The sequence below is a fragment of the Rhinolophus sinicus genome, linkage group LG11, assembly GCF_036562045.2.
Source record: "Rhinolophus sinicus isolate RSC01 linkage group LG11, ASM3656204v1, whole genome shotgun sequence".
Taxonomy (NCBI): domain Eukaryota; kingdom Metazoa; phylum Chordata; class Mammalia; order Chiroptera; family Rhinolophidae; genus Rhinolophus; species Rhinolophus sinicus.
Window position 1 is genome coordinate 58,201,894 of NC_133760.1, and position 13,855 is coordinate 58,215,748.

The window sequence follows — 13,855 nt, forward strand, 5'->3', positions numbered from 1 at the left end:
CATCAAGGACTCACATCACCACTTCCTTCCCACCATCCCATTCATTGGCAAACGCTAGAGTTTATCACCCCCCAGAATTATTCCACTTCTGAACTGTTAACCTCTACTTGCTATTTACCGGTGTGGACGAATGAAAAAAAGCGTTCTATGAAAAGTAACCTCACAGGGGGATCTGATCATAAATTCCTAACCGGGCAGGTCATGGTGGGGAGTCACGTCCCATATATAACTTTTTAGCAAAAGGTTTATTTTTCCCTTAAGCAAGCCCTGTCCCTTGTTTCTGTGCCTCTAGGTTTCCACACTTTTCAAATAAGCCATAACCACTCTCAAGAGGGCACACAATCTTGTTAACTATCCTGCAATCCAGTCCCCACCTTGCCTTCTCCCCCCTCCACATCATCTTCCTTACATTCCCTCCTTAATTTCAAATGCATGAAAGAAGCTGCAAAGCTGTTATTCTCCAAGCATTTGAGATCTTGCTCCCTGGCATATGTTGTCTGTTTGGCTCAAATAAACTCTTAAACATATTCTCTACAGGTTTGGACATTTCTTACGTCGACACTGGCCAGTGGCTCATGTCCGTTTGCTCCCTCATTACATTGTTCCTTACTCTTTGATCATATTGAGGCCTCTGTTCTTTTTCATTTTCCTTTTAATCTCTTAGCCTTTCTTGGCTCTTTTCCCAAACTAAGGTCGTCTCAAATCTATGACTGCTCTCATCGTTCTTGCTCCCTTATCTGCTACCTGAATCTATCCATTGAAACCATTGATCCAAACATATGCCTTCTGGGTTTAGTCATTCAGCCCAATGTAGATGCCACTGGGTTCAAAATCTCCCAAATACACTGGGCCTGCAAACTGGCTGACCATCTTGCCAGCATCTCCATTTTCACAGCAGAAATTTCCAACGCGATCTTTCTTTGCAAGCCTCAGCCTCTGTTACTTACCCTCTTACTTTCAGCCAATATCCTTTCTAACATCACAGACAAAATAACTATTTTGCAGAAATGATTTCATCCTCGCTTCTCAACCCAAGCTTTTCTATAAACATTTTCCATATCTAGGTAAATTCTTATCTTTTTCCCTCTCTTGTCAATGGAAGAGTTTTCCCTCCTCTTGTCCAAGCACAATCCTTGTATCTATTCTCTAGGACTCACAGCCTCTGAATTTCTCAAAAGTCTCGTTCCACCAATTATCCCTCCTCTTTCTTACGTTACCAAACCGTCCCTCTGAATTTGCTCTTTTCCTTCATAAATATATTCCATCACCCCCAATTCTCTTGATGACTCTGTCCTTCTCTAGGGACCATTATGACTCCCTTTTTCCTTTTACAGCTAACTCTCCATAAAGATAATTCCACACTGCCTGAATTACCTTTCTCATATATCACTGGCATGGTTTCTGTTTCTTGCATTCCACTGAAACTGCTCTTGCCAAGGTCAGTAGCAATTTAGCTGTGAACACAACGGGCACTGTCTTAATCACCTGGCATATCAAACACTCCTTCCTCTTTGAAGTTCTCACCTTTGGATTCCTTGATATTATTCAACATTGGTGGTTTTCACCAACTCTTTTGGCTCCTCTCCAATTTCTTTTGTAGTCCTCTATTTCATTAAATGTTGATATTCCCTCTAGTTTCCTGAAGGGTTCGTTCCCTACTCTCCTTGAGCAATCTCTACCACTCATGACTTCATGTAACTACTGAGGACAATCCAACCTAGATTTCTGGCTCAGAGATTTAGATTCACATAGTCAATTGCTTATTGGGTGCCTCACTGGGATGTCCCACAGACTTAACCAAATTCAACAAGTTGAAACATGAAATCATCTCTCCCCACCCCCTAGTCCCAACTTCTGCCATTTCTGCCAAATTGGCTACTCTTCAAATAATTCATACCTTGAGGAACAGACTCACAATTTCTTTGAAAACCTAGGTAACCTTTTTGAATCCTCTCTCTGTTAATCTCATGGCCACTCACCAGTTCAGTCAGAATACGTTCCCAATATCTTTCAAATCTGTTCCTTCCTCTCCATCTCTATTGGAGATGCTTTAGTCAGGCCATCAGTTCGGGCCTGAACTGTGACCACAGCTTCCCACTGGCTGTCTGCTTCTGTTCTTTCTGCTTCTGAAATCCATTAAACACATTGCAGCTGAACTGATCTTTCTACAGCACAAACAGGGTCATTTGTTCTCCCATATTCAGCTCTTCAATGGTTCTCCAGACAAAATAGAAACTCTTTAGCTTTGTAATTAAATCTGCCTCCAGCTGTCTAGCCTGTTCTCTCGCCTATGTTCCAGCCTTACCAAACCAACATTTATGTAGTGACAGTCTATAAATCCATGAGGACAAAGAAATTTTCTCTCTCTTTTTTAATTTCCCCTCTCCGTTAGCTTTCCATTTCCCTGCACCCCTGCTCTTCTCAACCCCAGCCCAATGGCATGACTGTTTCTACTAGTATTTTCATATATGTATGGTTTCACTTTTTAACTGAAGCATCCCATGGGTTAATGAGTAATAAGCCATGCAAAGAAACACCTTAATCGTAAAATGGGTGAGAAGCAAGATCTACACACAATTTGCCTGAGAGGTAGGAGGGGTTAGAATTGGAGTTTGGAATTGAAGTTGCAGTATATTAACTATTCTTTCCTATTAGCTGAAATCTATTAGGTATCTCTCCTTTAGTTGAAATTATTCAAAGGTTTACTCCAATCCTCATAAGATATATGTCATATTATTATATTCTCATGAAATCCCTACATCAAAGTTGATCAGGTAGGTGTGAAAAGTTCACATAAGAGGCACCATTTTAAAATGGAGTCAGGGCAGCCATTCCAGAGGAACTGCCTTCTGCATCTTGTCCCTTGAATCTCTGGAATATTTGAACTAGGAAAAGTTACCTCTGGACTGGGCCATAGCAACACTGCTGTACAAATGACTATTTGTAAGCTAACAGGAAAGCAGACATCCTGACTACAGGACTGATTAGAATGGACATTCTTTAGAATTAGTAACCAGCCATATATGGTTAAAAAAGTAGTAACTCAGCTGTTAACACCAATAGAAATTCCTTTTCTCTATTCATGGAATTATTTCCCTTTCTTTTCCTATAAAAGCCTCTTGCCTTCACCATGCAATTTGGGTTTCTGAATCTGTGTTCCCAGATTGCAATTCGGTGAGCTCAAAAAAAATGCTTGTTGCTTCTCATTTTGGTTTTTTGGTAACAGAGTCATGATGATTCCCTTTATAAGTCAATGCTAAGAAATTTTGTCTCTCCATGGTTAATGGTGGAACTAAGGAAAAAACTGAGAGGCCCTGCTTCTTAAACTAGGACTTGAGTTCTCTGTCCACAATATCTCCTAGACTGCAGAGCTTAAAGATCTAGAGGCTCAGTCTCCAATGGTGGCATTTCAGACAGTGAAAGAAGTCTGGGGGACCCGCCCCATATGCTCACAATACTTAATTTGGTTTCCAGAGCTCATGTCTCACAACCACAGTAACACATTGTCCATCAATCAGTCTCCTTCACCAAGTATCGTTTCTCTCCAGGGGGAGACTTTTCTTTCCAACCTCTACCAATCAGTAGCAGGCACCTTTCCCACTGCCTCTTAACCCTCATTCGGGAGCAGGTTCAACACCTGAGGCTCAGGAAGTCCAGGACACTCGGGGGACAATCCCTCCCAGGCATTTTCCTGCCATAGGAACTATCGTCATCCAGGCAGGAGGCCGAAGTGGGGATTCCTAGTGGTAGAAATTCTTCCCCACTCAGAAACCCTCTCTGCCCAAAGCCACTTTTCTGCATCAAACCAAATTTTAGAATTAAAATCCAGGTTATTATTAAAAACCTTAATAATTGTATAGCCATTTCCTTTTCTGCCCCAAAGGATGCAGTCACCTTCCTCCCAATCCATGCCACTCTCAGCCAGCTACCAGAAGGATCCCATCTGGTTATTCATTCCTTGGTTTCTCCCAGGGAGAGAGGAATATCACACATGAGACTCTTCCCATCTGACACACACACACACACCCCTCTCCTCTCCAGTCAGCCTGGATTTCACGCACTGTCTCATCCCCACTCTTCATAGTCTATGTAAAGGGAAAGAACTATCAGGTCCAGAAGAAAAGCACGGGTTGTCCAGATCATGTGGCAGAGAAAGAGACAGGGACATTTACAAGAAAGCAGGGACACTCTCTATTGAAAGCGCCACTGCATGGGGACAAGTACTCACCTCATAGCCGTGTCTTCTTGCTTTCTGTGTCTATCCCTCAGTGATTCTGAAGGAGCACTGAGCAAAGGTGACTGGGCTGGCGTAACCAGCTTCTGCCAGGATTGATTTATTGAACTGCAAAGCTGCTGGCCATTGGACAAGAGGAGTGCATTTTCCAATAGACCATAAAAGGGCCCTGTGACCTGGAGGAAGCTTCATTTGTTAATAAAAGGGGAGGGTGGAGCTTTTATTCTAATAGTTATGCTTCCTCTGCGTTCCGGTTCATATCCAATTACTCTGCTTGTCACACGATATGATACTTGCTTGTCTGTACATGTATCCTAAAGAGCTCAAGGTCTTCCCCATCTTCCCCACTGTTGTATCTCCTGTACTCAGCACTCTGCCCAACATCCATGGATGTTTTTCAATATATAGCTATTTGCTGAATACGTGAAAGGATGAATGGCTCTTGCTCCACCCCATTGTTCCTTTCTCCATTTTTGTCTCCCCAAATTCTCTTGGTATAACTCACCTCTTCATTAATACAAACAAGTCTCCCCACCAACTATTCTAAGTAAGAGAAGCACCATGAAAATAGGAATTACATAATCTTAAAGTGGGAAGACACCTCTACTGGAAATTTGTCATGCTCTTTGACTGACCAGCACCTTTAAAAAAAAACCTGTCTAATCCTTAAGGAACTTCCCACCTTGAGAATTCTGCCTCCTCAAGAAAGAGGCTAGAAATTCTCTTTCAGTCTCCCTTTCAGCCAAGGTCAAGGCAAGTGGCCTGGGCTCGGCTGATGACATGCATCTGTGATCCATGTGGAACCCAAGATGGTGAAGAGGCATCATTTCAGAGGCAGCAGGGATGGGGGCCTATTGGCAACCGATGCTCAGAATTGGGGCTGCAAGCTGCCAGACATGTGCCGAGGGCAGTGGCAATGGAACTTGCCAGAAGGCAATTGAGCTGTTGTCCCTAGTCCCTAGTCCAAACCTGACATTCTAGCCCTCCTAGAGTTTCAGTGAATCACTAATATCTTTAAAATTTTTCTTTTAAGCTAGCTAAGAAAAGAGAAAAAAAGTGGGTTTTAAAAAATTGAAATATAATTCACATACCATGACATTCGCCCTTTTAAAGTGTACAATTCAGTGGTTTTTAGTATTTTCACAAAGTTGTAAAATCATCATCACTAATTACAGACCATTTTCACCATCCCCAAAAGAAAATCTATTCATGTAGTGGTCATTTCCTATTGCTTTCTCCCTCATCCCTGAAACCACCAATCTACTTTCTGTCTTTATGAATTTGCCTATTCTGAACACTTCACATAAATGGAATCATGATATGTGTCCATTTGGGTCTGGCTTCTTTCACTTAGCATAACATTCAAAAATTCCTCCATGTTGTTGCAGGTATCAGGTGCCTGCAGATATCAGTACTTTATTCCTTTTCATGGCTGGACGATATTCAGTATATTTATATTTCACATTTGTTTATCCCTTCATCAGTTGATGCACATGTGGGTGGTTTCTACTTTGGGACTGTTATATACATGCTGCTATGAACGCGCATGTACAGGGTTTTTTGTGGACACATATTTTCAATTGTCTTGGGGATATACCTGGAAGTGGAATTTCTGGGTCATGGGTAACTCTTCATTAACTTTTTGAAGAACTGGAGAACTGTTTTCCAAATGGTGGCAACATTTTACATTCAAACCAGAAACACATGAGGGTATATAGCACATGTAGGATATTGCATATTCTCTACATAGCGTAGCAATATATACGGCATGCCATCTTCCGATGGCATTTAACATCCATAAGTAATATAGCACCCATAGTGCTCCATATTTTCTTCAAATGCTCAGTGTGTGTGGAGGGAGAGAGGGAGGGAGGGAGGGAGGGAGGGAGGGAGGGAGGGAGGGAGGGAGAGAGAGAGAGAGAGAGAGAGAGAGAGGAGAGGAGAAGGAGATGAGAAGGGAGGGAGGGAGGAGGGAGGGAGGGAGGGAGGAGGAGGGAGGGGGGAGGGAGGGGGGGGGCGAGGGGGGGGGAGAGGTGAGGAGAGGAGAGAAGGGGAGAGAAGAGAGACCTCTGCCTTTATGAACCCCTGGAATGACATACCCACCTTATCTTTGCTCTAGTATAAGACAGCCTTTGTTAGTACCTGAATCTCATTTCAAATTGGGACGCTATCTTGGCAAAAGATCAGAAAAGGAGATTTATTGTTACATAAGCTTTTTCTGTTCTTTGTGTGACACATTATTCTTAACTCCCCAAGTCCTGTGCTCATTTGTGACATCATTCACGTTACAGTGCTAACGGACAATCCCAGCTGTAACCCGATTCTTAAAGTGTGGAAAATAGCTAATTTTGCTATCCCTTCTTGCTAAGCAATTGGAAGATATTGGGTCCTATGCTTGTGTTGACCAATGAAAAAGTAACAGACATTTTGAAGGGAAGAGACAAGCAAGGAACCCAGTACTTTCAAATTGTTTATTAATAAGAAGGTGCGGTGAAGGTAGCGCTTGGAAGAACTCATACTGTGACCAAAGCAAGCAGATGGTTGAAATCATCAAGTTGGAAACCAACAATACGTATAATGCTTACATATCAGGGCACTATCCTCTAAGGCATCTAACACGCTCATTTCCAAGTAATACTAAGAGGAAAAATCCCTGTTGAACATTCATGTATAATTTCTTCGTCACAAATTTTAACCATCTAGTGTTTTAGCCAATAGTGTTGCAAATGTTATTTTGCCAGAGTGGATCTTTTACCAGATATAGTAACTGCTATGATGATTAGAATGACGACAATCCAAGGACACTCTTCCACAAACCCGAGTCTTCTCAAAACCCCAAAGGTATCAGGAAAAGAGCGGGTAATCACAAAGCTGATCGTTGCATTGGTGGATTGGACTGCAGGAACTCGGGTGCCAAAGAGAACAAGACCAATTTACAAGGGTTTGCTGCACAAAAAGAAGCCTTGATCCGAAGTGGGATTACCCATGGTCAAATTATCACAAAATTCAAAGTGTCTTGTAAATCTGCTTGTTTTATTTTGCTCTGGCATAGAGGTTGCGTGTGTGTGTGTGAAATGTGGTTGTATGCATTAGGCACAGAGTAGAGCAATATGATTTACACATTTCAAAGCACACTGCTGCAAAAACAAGTTAGTTTTTCCATTCACCTTTGCCTGCTTAAATCTTGTCCTCACCCCTATTCCCACTCCCACATGCTCAAGATTTCGTCTAACCCCTCTTCTTGTTCTCATGTGAGTGGGCTTTCCCTTTTTCCTCCCCACGAGGCTAATCTTCCTAATATTTTTATGTTACCTTCTTATTTGCCATGATTACTTTTATCATCATCTTCTGTTTCCTCTCATCTTTCTTGCTTACCTTTCTGTGTGTGCGCTTCTTCTACGCCTCACATCATGCTCTCAGCATATTGCTCCACGCTCCCTATAACCAACTGGCAGATGTTCTTTCTGGAGACTTTCTTGGAGTGTTAGCTCCAGGACCTGGAACTGTCCTGGCAAGCTTTTCCTTGTGCATTTGCAAGACAGCGGGGCCTATTCCCTGATTTTACACACACACACACACACACACACACACACACACTCCATCACGGACCCAGTTCATCTTCAGTAAATGTATGATAAACAATTGCTACCGTACTAATCACACAGAGACATTAAGGTGACCCATAGATTTTCCACACCTCCCTACTGCCTATCCCACAGAGCTAAGACACAGACAAAAACATATAACAAAGTTGATAAAATATTTTACCCATGCTGGGCATGAACCGATTAGCAACAAAGAAAAATTTTATAAGCATGAAGTCGTTTCAAAGTAACTCGTAGGATCTTGCTCTTAAAATTCACTGAGTACTTCTCCATGTCAATGAAATGAAATTATGTAGGCTGATGTTTTTGCTGGTCATCTCAATTTTTAACACCTGTTGGGAACCAAAGGAAAAGTATTGGATATCTGGTGACTGAAATTGCCTGCACTCAAAACAAATCAGATACAAGCCAATGGTCTACATAACACTCTGATACTTTCACAATTTGTTGCCTTGCTTCCAGACTGCTCTCAAAGTGTCAGGTGAGTGTTTCTTAATTCCTTAGGGTACAAAGATCATTCAGGGATAAGCAAAAGACAACAAGCCCCCAGATAACACACTACGCAACCACTGCAGAGACACAACTCCACAGAAAAAGTGGAGAGAATATCCTCCTTTGCATCCATTTGGAGTGTTGATGTCCCTCAGAGACCCCCTCGGATTTCCTCCTTCTGCTATTCCCCCACAGGGCCATGATGGTGGCCAGTACGAGTCCAATATTCTAGGTGTTTTTCTAGGCAAATACTTTCCATAAAATTTCACCACATGTGCAGTCCATGAGTTGATCAGCAACAAAATTGGGTAAAGTCCTTTAAGAGCTCTTGGTAAAGCTGGGGAAGTTGGTTGACAAGAAAACCACAAATATGAGGAAACAAATCAAACAATAGAAAAACTGAAGGAAAACTTTTTGTTTCAGGCCTTGTTGTAATCAGGAAGGATTATGAAAAACAGCTCAGGAGAAAGCAAACAGTAAGCACACAAGAAAAGATCCCATTTACCTTGAAGACAGACGTTGGGACCACTAGAGGTTGATCCCAAGGTGCAGAGTTTTCACATACTGAACACACACGAAATCAGAACGTGCCTTGCAATCAATCAACAGCCTTAGAATTACTGTCAAGCCTTAGAATTGTCAGGCAGCACTCATGACAATTATGATCTGTGCAAACATGACCTTCCTTGCTATTACTTCTGCGATGAATGGATGAATTTAAGGATTATTTTATGAAGGAACGTGAATCCTGGCTGATAGTAAGATCAGGAAAAGTGCTAGGATGAAAACTTATATATACATTTAAGTGGTGTGGGAGAAAATCTCAATAAAAGATTTAAATAGTAAAATAATTAAGCTGTTTAAATACTAAAAGAAATCTGTGATACAAATTGGTTAAGGTATTTCTAATATTTCTTCACATTCAGGGTTTACCTCTTCTAAATTACTTTTAAAAAAGAGTTTTCATTAAAATATAGCTAACGTATTATATTAGTTTCAGGTGTACACGACAGTTATTCAACACTTCTGTACCTAAAGAAGTGACTGCTAGCACTTTGTGAGGGGTGTAAGTGTCTAACTATTGTGTTGCTTTGTACCCCTGAAACTAATAAAGAAAAAGAAAAAAAGAAGAAATCGCTATAAGCCCAGCAACCATCTGACACCATACCTTGCTCTCACAATATTATTGACTATATTCCCTATGCTGTACAACCTCTTCTAAATTATTTTGATGTGGACTCATTGGTGCCCATGCATCTCTTTTCCCTGTATTATCACTTAATATGTGTATGTTAAAATGATAAAAATCTATGCCTAAAGCAGTTTTACAAAACTTTCTATAAGTTTAAAACAGAATTTTCCATGATAGGAAAGCATTATATCATCCTTTTTTCTTTCTTTGTGGCACATGAAATGATAGACCAATTTTTAACTGATGGTGTCTTACAGTAGATGAAATATGGTAGTTCAAGCAATCTGGGAAGCAGAGCTCTGAGGCACAGGTGAGGGAGTACAGGCAAAGTTTTCATAAGTCAGCAGATAAGAACACATGCATGGAAAGTATGGATCCAGACCCTCAATCCCAAATGATGACACAGCCTGAATTTCCCCTTCAGCACCATGCTGTCCATTGCTGAAGGGCTTTGCAGGACAGGGAAGGGAAGCATTGGGAAGGGAAGCAGGCAGGCATTGCACAATGCACCTCAGGGTTGGGAAACAGCATCCAGACTTTTCATTGGCCACAAACCTGTGCTGTAGCGATGTAGGTGAAGGTGGGTGTTACAACTGTGCCGCTCACAGAGATGCTGACGTTGGAAATGGAGGGACTGTCCACTCCCCAGATGTCGATGTAGCCAAGTTTCAAAGGGTTTGTATCAGTGATGTATTTGTTGAAAATTATGTGACTCTCCACTGTATTCTGTCAAATTGGAGAGAAAAGAAACCAGTGGGGGGAAAATGGCAAAATGTGTTCAAATTTCCCCCCATCCTTTTAGGCACAATTATAGATCGATCCTGAAGTGAGCCAACTTCAGAGTCACCATCTTGTGTCCTTGTAGAGTGGAGACCATGATTTCAGCTCTCTGTCTCCTATTGACAACTGTGCATCGGCTAAATAAGCACCTGCAAAATCTATATAATTGCCATGAATTCTAAGGAGACAAAGAGTCTCAGCTCCCAGGAGCCTTACATTCCACCTGTGGAGAAGTCACAAAATGTGCAGGCCATTGCAAGGCAACATAGGAACAAGAGTGACATAATGTTGAAAAACTTTCCATCTCTGCTGTGGTAAACTGGAATGTTACTGATGAAACCTGAGTGTGTTTAACCACAGACAACTTCCTGGGAGCATACTGAATCTCTATCTGAAGGCTAGAGGAAGGGCACGATGCAAATTAGCAAGGTGAGCAGTGAAGGGATTCTAGGGGGTACTTGATGCCCTTATGACACACAGCATCCTACGAGGCCAGTAGGACTCTAGTCTCCCTGCACAGCATCAGTCACACTCACCTGGCTGGCAGAAAAGCGGGCCAGGTAATAGAGTCCTTTCTCATAGGTACCTGCAAACAAACAACAAGGTAAACACGATCTGGAGTTATGAGCTAGAATTCTAATGGCCTACTTGTCTTGGTTGAGAAAACAGGGATTATTCTTTTTCCTTTATAGATCTGCATTTGATGACTCGAGCCTTCTTTAGGGAGCTCAGTCAGACTCTGCCCCAATCTCAGTTTACATGAGACGTTGGAGATAAGTGTGTCCAGACATATCCGTCTGACCGAGTTGCCTCACTTAATGTAGTTTCCTGACACCCCCTCAGCCACTTCCCCTCCTCATGGTCTATTGTTCCCACAAGTTCCTGGTCACCTCAGAAGTTCCAGATTCCTCCTGCTGGAGGCACACATATGTGCCCATACGTGCATGTGGGCACACATCACAAACACCAAGGCTGGCGAGATATCAGGCAATTTTTTAATTGCAGTCTCCAGAGAACAAAGACCAATGAAAGCCTTCTTTGTCCTTTTATCCTCAGTTTGTGCCACAGGTCCAGGGAGAAGATGAAGCTCAGTGTGTCCAGTAAAGGTGAGCTTATGGGAGCCTTGTCACAGGTATTCCCAACCTGCACCCCACCCTTGTGGCTTTCTCACTCCTCCCCGTGTGCTCACCTCTTTCCAATCTGCTTACCACTCACTCGACCAGAGGGTATTGGCTATCTTCCAGAACTGTGCTGTCCAAGATAGCCACTAGCAAAATGTAGTTATTTAAATCTCAATTAATTTAAATTAAATAAGATGAAAAATTCAGTTTCTCAGAACATACTTGTTACATTCCAAGTACTCAATAGCCATAGATGCCTAACGGCCACCATATTGGATGACAGAGATACAGGACATTTCCATCATTGCAGCTTGTTCTACTGGACAGCACTGGCCTAGAAATAGCTAACACCATGTGAGCCATCCTCCTGAAAGTTCACCAGTTCCTGAAAACTCCTAATGGAAAATTCCCCCAAATAAATAGCACAATGGATAGAGGCGTTGTCTCTCTTTCTGGGACAATAAACCATGTTATTAGGGAATGTGCCCTTGAACATAAACCACGCAGAAAGCACATTTCAGTTGGTTACAGAGAAACTTTCCCTGTGGCAAACAGTGGCTTAGGACAGTGGATAACAGTGAGAGATACAGAGTTTCATTTACATCAAGTACACTATGTTTTAGTCACTTCACATTAACAAACGGCTATAGTTAAAAAATGCGAAATTGCTTTAACATGGAACAGGAAAGAACAGGACTAAAAGCTACCCAGAAACCTAGTCAACGGCATGGATGTGGATCAGAGGCAGCCCTTACTCACCGATACTTTGCCCATCATCCCAGAAGAGCCAACCTTCCGCAGTCCCGTTGTCATCCAAGGCAACCTTGAGGCCTACGAATTTCTGGCGGCTGCAGGGAGAAGGGAGAGAGGCATCAGCTCAAAACGAAGCCACGGCCACAGACCAAGGGTTTTCATACAAACTGAAAGGAAGTCTTTCATGCTAGAAAGACCGAATACCAGAGAGACTTGTGATCTCGTTCTTTCTCCACTGGCTATCTACTTCACATCAGGAATGAATGAATGAATGAATGAATGAATGAATGAATCAATCAATCAATCAATCAATCAATCAATCAATCACTCACTCACTCACTCAATCAATCAATCAAAGGGAATTTTCCTTTAAGGTTCTGTAAGTCCCCCAGAAACTACAAGCCAACTCGGCGGATTCCTTCCTTTCCCCATCTTGTGAGGAAAGTCCTGATGCTGTGATTCTTCTTTCATGACCTAACTTTCTAAACACGTACAGTGAGTTCTGTTTACAAAGGTCCTAAATTCTTCAGTTTTTAACTGAATTTTTGGACTCACATGAGTAGGGCTCTACAAATTTTAGTTTGACATCAGACAGACATGGATTTCAGTCCCTGCTCAACTATTTACTATCTGTGTGACTCTGAGTTAATCACTTTGCCTCTTGAGGCCTCTCTTGGCTCATCTGTAAAGTGGGGATACTAATAGTGCTTACACCATAGGGTTTATTTTTTCCTTTTCTTAAGAAAAAATAGAAAATCTCCACACAGAAATCTCCATATTATTTCAGTTCGAGGCATAAAGCAACCATTCATATAGTGTTAGTTATTTATAGTTAATTATTATATAGCTGTAGTTAATTATTATACAGACTTAGGTCTAGAATTTTAAAGTCTGCATATAAGGAATCTTAGCCTCAGATATCAGTTGCATTATGGCTAACACAAGTTTTCAGCAATAACTGTCTTAGCAGTTATTAGCAACTCAGTTGCGATCCAGTCTTCTAAAACTACCATGAATCATGGTTGCTCCTGTTTGACTTCTGTTTCAAATATAATTAGACCTAACATCTCACCCACTTGATCGAAAATAGTTAATAATTGTTCAAAGAGTGCTGAGGCTGAAAAAGGTGAAGCACAAAGAAGCCAACAAACCAACCAACAAAAATGTGCCGCAAAACTGCTTTGAGGCCCGAGAGCACCGTTGACAGACTGGCGGGCTTCCCCAGGACCTGAGCTAACGGGCTTGAAGAGGAGCAATGTGGTCCCGTCATTCACCTGAGGTGGGTGTTCTGTGCAGGCTCCTGCCAGGGCAGGATGAAGCCCCCGCGGACATGAAGATTGATGTGGTCAAGGGGGGCTGGCAAGGACGTCCACTCCCCTCTTACTTTGATGTCCTCACCCTGGGGGCCGGAAGGAGTAAGAGTTACTGAGGGCGAGGACATGCCTCCGAACCTCGTGTTTACCGGACACCGTGTCCCCTCCTCCCACCTCGCCGCCTGCTCAGCATCCCCCCCACACACACACCGGGCATTACCCTCCTCCACACCCATCCAGCCTGTGTGTGGAATCTTGCATTGCTGCCACACGTCTTATCAGGGTCCCTGGCCACAGTACATGTTACATGAGACCGTGGCATGGATCTCACCCCAGCCTTCACTCCACATCTTATTTCTGTGTCA

General features: G+C 42.4%; 2 protein-coding genes across 2 annotated transcripts in view; both read right to left on the minus strand.

Annotated features, from left to right (window-relative positions):
* Positions 1 to 1,555, minus strand: part of MGAM2 (maltase-glucoamylase 2 (putative)) — a 69,636-nt gene extending 68,081 nt beyond the window's left edge. The window contains exon 1 of the mRNA XM_074315261.1: positions 1,375 to 1,555. Coding sequence (XP_074171362.1) covers positions 1,375 to 1,383 — 9 coding nt within the window. The 5' untranslated portion in view covers positions 1,384 to 1,555. The remainder of the gene's footprint in view (positions 1 to 1,374) is intronic.
* A 5,691-nt stretch (positions 1,556 to 7,246) lies between these two features.
* MGAM (maltase-glucoamylase) overlaps positions 7,247 to 13,855 on the minus strand; it is a 69,138-nt gene continuing 62,529 nt past the window's right edge. The window contains exons 44-48 of the mRNA XM_074315260.1: positions 13,452 to 13,576; positions 12,184 to 12,272; positions 10,840 to 10,889; positions 10,079 to 10,249; positions 7,247 to 8,171 (exon numbers count right to left, since the gene is read on the minus strand). Of these exons, the coding sequence (XP_074171361.1) occupies positions 8,094 to 8,171; positions 10,079 to 10,249; positions 10,840 to 10,889; positions 12,184 to 12,272; positions 13,452 to 13,576 (513 nt within the window). The 3' untranslated portion in view covers positions 7,247 to 8,093. The remainder of the gene's footprint in view (positions 8,172 to 10,078; positions 10,250 to 10,839; positions 10,890 to 12,183; positions 12,273 to 13,451; positions 13,577 to 13,855) is intronic.